The 6,000-nt window shown below is 35.7% G+C and overlaps 1 protein-coding gene across 1 annotated transcript; it reads left to right on the plus strand.

The window, feature by feature from the left end:
• The first annotated feature begins 1,229 nt into the window (after positions 1-1,229).
• BO83DRAFT_381364 (GFA family protein) lies at positions 1,230-2,142 on the plus strand. The gene is made up of 4 exons (XM_025531971.1): positions 1,230-1,500; positions 1,609-1,685; positions 1,780-1,893; positions 2,008-2,142. Exons 1-4 carry the CDS (start codon positions 1,353-1,355, stop codon positions 2,104-2,106), a joined length of 438 nt encoding a protein of 145 aa, XP_025384810.1. The 5' UTR covers positions 1,230-1,352; the 3' UTR covers positions 2,107-2,142.
• Positions 2,143-6,000: the final 3,858 nt, after the last annotated feature.

Consider the following 6,000-nt stretch of genomic DNA (forward strand, 5'->3'; position numbering starts at 1 on the left):
TGAGATATATACATGATCTGTAATGCTTTCTGTGCTCTTGGAACCCCGATAGCTTTGGAAAGACTACATAATACTAGCAGTTGCTCTTACAGGTAAATAGAGAGAGAAATAGGATAACACAATGTGATCTCAAGGACACTAACACCGCGCAAGCTAATGTCAACGCCCTAAACAGACAGGAAGCTGCACGCAGGCCCCTGACCGCTGTTCGGTGCTGACCAGAGGGGAGTCCGCTTGTTTTGGTAAAGGGCATTGATATCGTAGGCTTGCTCAGCCGCAGCCTTTGGGATGTTGAATATTTCCTGGCTCGCTGCTTGGTAAATGTCCATCGTAGTGTATCTCCATTGGCCGTTATTCGCTTCTCACCATAGCAACTGCCTAACCAGGGATAGTGGTGGAACGAAAGTAAGGTAAAAGGGATTGATATGGCTAGAAGCACGGCTTGAGATTGATATGAGCTCTGCCAGACTAATTCCTCATCTTATTACGATGGGAAAATAGTAATAAGAAAGATGAGTCTGGGCTTTTGCTTTGTAGGATGGCTTTCTATTATGGTCGAAATACGCTAATTCCAGGTACAGAAACGTTTGAACCAGCACTGTGTATTGCCAACCATGAAACCAAGGTTTGTATCCGATCCGTGGAATCTCATTATAAAGTTCATGGGGGGTGGCCAATCAGCCACCGTACACGGATGCTTTGTCATGTTCAGTAATCAAATTGAACATTTTGTTCTTAACGTAGAGCCGGGAATGTTTAATAATCAAACTATAAAACGGTAACTATTAGTGTGTAACTGGCTAAGGACGGCTGAGAAGCGGCAGGGGGCATTTTTGTGATGAGACTACTGATTAAGCGGGAAGATGGTAAGTGCTGTATAGCTGCCTGTTCACATTCATGAAATATGTCCTGTTGTCATACCCAGGACAATTGTGTGCGACAATCTTCCATTGAACACAAGTATTTCTTAAGATATGGTGGCAACAAAGGGATCAGCCCTCACCAATTGCATTAATTACACCCAACCGGTGATACATGAACTGAAGCCTATCGTTGGGGAACGTTTGATTGGGCAGAAGGGGTTGGTGCATAGCACTCCAGAATCCCAACAATGTAAGCCCCACTCTTCATAGTAATCGAGATTCTCAACAGCTGCCAAAGTTCAGACATTGCTTCCTCAGACCTTTTTCTCAACCATTATAACTTTCCTCTCTTGGGCTTCAATACTTATTTAATTCATAACCACCCCGGCGTCCAGCTCTCTTGTCGGACCACATGCAAATGTTGTGCCAGCATTGAGTCGGCGAAGCAAAAACAGAGAAACACGTAACTCCAAGTTTGATACTTGAGCAATGGCATCAGCCAAGGAACCAGAGAAACAGAGCTCTACAGCGACTTCTACAGACCTTTGCCACCATGGAAGCTGTCATTGCGGGGCTGTACGCCTCTCCGCAAGGTTTCAGTCCCCGCTGTCGCAATTGACTGTAATCTCTTGCACTTGTATGTATATTGGTACAAGGCGAACCCAGCGAGCCTATGACTGTCCATCTCTGCGGAATAAGGATATGTCTCGAACAAAATCAGCTGCTAAACCAAAAATGTATATAGGCAGCTATTGTCACATTGCAGGCAGCTTGCTGGCTTTCGCGGATGATATGGAAATTCAAGGAAGAGAATCGCTTACGGTATGAATCAGCTTTCATAGCAGCCCATTCGATTAATGCTTGGTTATACCTAAGATATTATCAATTACTGAGATAAATGGTTCATATGATACAGGAATATCGGTTCGCCACGCACACTATACAGATCTTTTTTTGTAGAAGCTGCGGGGCCAATGTTTACAACAAATCTGTCAATCCAAAGTGGCAATACGGTAAATGTGCTATAAATGTGAGTCAGTTATCCAATGAGTTTATAGCCCATCACTATCATCTTTGGCCCCCGCGTAACGAACACATTGGAGGATTGCATATGAGCTAACACAGATACCGGGATCCCAATCAGATACGCCTGTTGCATGGGATTGACTTGGAGGCTATAGAACTGACGAAGGGCGATGGTAAGAATCTTCGTCTGCCGCCATTAGAGGGAAATCCTATGTAGCCGTCAAGGCACACGCGCCATAATGCCACATTCATGGGCGCTGAAGCCATGATCTAGCACAGATAAGATGTTAAATTCTGCTAGTAAATTATATCCAGCAAACCGAACGCTTTTTGATCAATAATTCTGTGTCTCCTAGTCTTCAGACTCCTATTCAATGCTTCTACAAAGGTATGACGTAACAATATTCCTAGTCCTCTGATAAGGTGGTGCAATCCAGATAAGGTATCTACAACGGATCCTGTGCAGCAGTATTGTGGTGCTTTGCACGCGACGCAAGATTCGCCGGTATAATGGCGTCGAGCTTCGACGATTCAACCTAAAGTCCTACCCTTGAAACGTATCTAGTGTGGATTAACGCGAGTTGTCGAGCCGTACCTGTCAGTCTAAACGTATACTTCTGTCACCCCTTTGATTTCGTGAGGAGCCTGCTACAATATGCTTGTAGTTAGATTCAGTGGAGGGCTTAATTCATGCAGATTCCGAGTACTGTAGCCGGCCATTGGGAGAAGAGACAACTGATCTTATTATACTTGAGTAGACTTGAAGACTCTGCTAAGGACCAATATACTATCTTCCTCAAGTATGCATATAATTTGCTAGAAGCGTACTAGCTCGTTTCGTGGCGACTGGACTCGTACAGTAATGCGTTCGGTGTACCAGAGTAGAAAAATTGAATGCAATGAAAACCAGCCACGCCAGAACTATGTATATGGGGAGAAGGATACTGAGCCGCCAAACCTGAGACGAGGTGTCATCTTCTTTATCAAGACACGAAGGATGTCTTCAGCACCTCTACAAGGCATATTAATGTGCTTTTCTAGATCGTTACAGGATATGTTTCTGTACCATTCAGATTAGTAGAAGACTTTAGTCTGTAGAGATGCTAGCATCAAAATACTATAATCATAAAAAGAGCCCAAACTATACTAAGGATATCCTAAAAAATAACACCTGGTAATGTTCAGAAGGAGCTTAAAGAACAAACCACGATACCTTCTCTTAAGCATGGCATGTTCGCTCCGTTCGCGGAGTTAAATGGATTATCTCTTATAGTAAGCAATTGTGCCCTTTCCCTCTTGAATGGTGGGAGTAATAACGAGGATGGTAAAAGCGACTTCAGGTTGTTATATTTTCAGAAATAAAGAGAATTTGAATTTTAGCAGTGGCCATTGTTTGTGAACCTTGTAGATCCATATTCACGATGCCCAGGTGAAATTTGACATCTCTTTGTACTTTATTTCCCCGTTTTTCATGGGAAGAGCATTCTCATGTTTAGAACATTGCATTCAAATATCCATTAAGCTTATTCTCCTTGAGGGGCTAAAGATGTCACTCACTGTCACAGTTGTAGTTCCCAGGCTCTTACAAGATATGTATATCTGACGGCATATTTCTCCCCATGCTATCAGAAAGCTTTTAATATAACTTCCAGCTATACTAGCTACCCACCTGTGCCGGCCATCCCTACCATACCACCCTAGAATACTAATATAGATAGTTAAATAGATTCTATATTAGGCTTTTACAGAAGATCCTAAGTAATGAGTAAAGAAACTATAAATTTATTAATAATTAGATTAAAATAAATCTGATAATTTTATACTTAGTACTGTTTAAATAGTAGTTACTCTCTTATAGGAGTTATGTTAGAGGTGATATAAAATTTATAATAAATTTAATTATATATATAAATACTAGCTACTATTCTACTTTAAACTAATCACTAGTCTTCTACAGTGTTGGAGAGGCCAGCAAGATATAATATAAAAATAAAATTTATAATTATATGTTACTTACATTACCTGCTGGATTATAATAAACCAGTAGATCTATTCTAACAAGTTAAAACTGAGAATTAAGATTTTATTAATATATAATAAAAACTTAGAAGTTCTCGAGACTTATAAGAAAGTATAATTAAATTATAATAAGCTTTGAAGACTATATAAAGCAGTATTTAAAGATATATTCTAGTAGGCAAATTTTCACAACAGGACAATAGTGAAACGATGTCTGACCAGTTTAAGATTAGTATGATTCAATAACACTGGAAACAGAGAATATAATAATATAATTTTCAGTCTTTTAATTAATTATTCTGTGAAATTACAAGTTTTTAAAGATAATAGTATCTACTTCTAAATATAGTTAATATAAATAATAGAAATTTAATCAGGTTAATATATGTAATAAAAATCTAAATCAGATTAATATCTTTTTTTAGGAATACTAAGCCCAATTTAGTCTTATAAATATTATAATAAATATTATTGTCAAATCCTAGGATCGCTTCCCTGTCCCTGTTAGCTTAGCTTCACTGGTATACGTACCGTCGAACTAGATCGAGGAGGTATAAGGCTGATGATTATCTAAGGATAACTGGTCTTGGACACGAGAAGAGAAGTAAGGCCAGATAATACTGTATAGCTATCTATAAGTAAGTACGGACGAGTATTCTATTACTAAGTTTCCAAATGTATGATTACTTAAAGACAGTGTTATTGAGCATAAAGAATAGAATTAACTAAGTATATAAAAGAGTATTTTTATATATCCTGTTCTTTGTATATTATATTATATACCATTCTGGGTAGATTGATGGTTAATCTAATCATAGTTCAGGGTCCCAGTATACCTTAAGTATATTCTTAATGGTAGACTTGATAGTAGATGGTTATGTGATGCGTGGCTGTTTCAGGTGTTATATTAGTAATTCATAATTATACTAAATAATAACTTGGCTTTGTCTGAGTGCTATTCTTATTAATACTTTTTATCTGACAAGTCCGCCTTACTAGTAGATTAATTAATAGAGATCTATAATATTACTTTTTTTTCTTTAAGATTTCTTGTTCTCAAGAAATATAAAGATATATATTTTTTTTTATAAGTTATCTAGATCTTTTAATTTCTTTTTTTTTTTTAGAATGGATTAACATGTCTCGCCGTTATACTAACTATGATTGAGTAAAAGAGCGCATTTGTCAGTCTAATAAGATTTATAAGAATAGTTATATTATTAAAAATTCCTGTAAATATTACTTTCTAAAAGATATTTCTTATATTATAAATTCAAAGAGCTAAAATTGTACTGCTTATATTTATTATTATCAGAAATATGAGAAGCAGTTTCATAATAATAAGAAATAGAATAACTTAAAATAAAATTAATTAAAAGTATAAAATGAGCTTACTGAGATTTTAGCTGAGCAGGCTTGTATTTCTGTTAAAATAACTTATTTATTTAAATAATAATAATTTTTAAAGAATCATGGTAAGCGGATATTAGATTATAATTTAAATATATTAAAGTGATTAGATAAAGAGGATTCTCTAAGTATTAAAAATCTTCAGAAGCTGGAATATCTAGTTAATAAATATAATATTATTTAACTTATTATTATATCAGATAATTCTAGTTTAACTTAGTTAATTAGTTTCTTTTTTTTCTGGGTGAACTTTGACCTTGCTGCTGGTAGTACTATTCTATAAGCTAGTAACAGCCTGTTAAATTCTTAATAAATTTTTATATATTTTTTGAGGTATTATAATCTTCTTATTTTATTAAATAATATAACTTATTATTAATTTTCTTATAGTCTAGAATCCTTTCAATTTCATATTCTTGTTTAGTGTTATTGTTAATTTCTATATTTTCTGTGATTCTAGCGTTCCTTGGTGCAGGTTCCAATAATAAAATATAAAATACTAGATAAATTCTGTTTATTAATTTTAATAATTTTTTATTATTATTAGGGTTTTATTAGGGTTTTAGGGTTTTAGGGTTTTATTAGGGTTTTAGGGTTTATTAGGGTTTTATTAGGGTTTTATTAGGGTTTTATTAGGGTTTTAGGGTTTTATTAGGGTTTTATTAGGGTTTTATTAGGGTTT

This window comes from Aspergillus eucalypticola, assembly GCF_003184535.1.
Source record: "Aspergillus eucalypticola CBS 122712 chromosome Unknown BO83scaffold_26, whole genome shotgun sequence".
In the NCBI taxonomy this organism is placed as follows: domain Eukaryota; kingdom Fungi; phylum Ascomycota; class Eurotiomycetes; order Eurotiales; family Aspergillaceae; genus Aspergillus; species Aspergillus eucalypticola.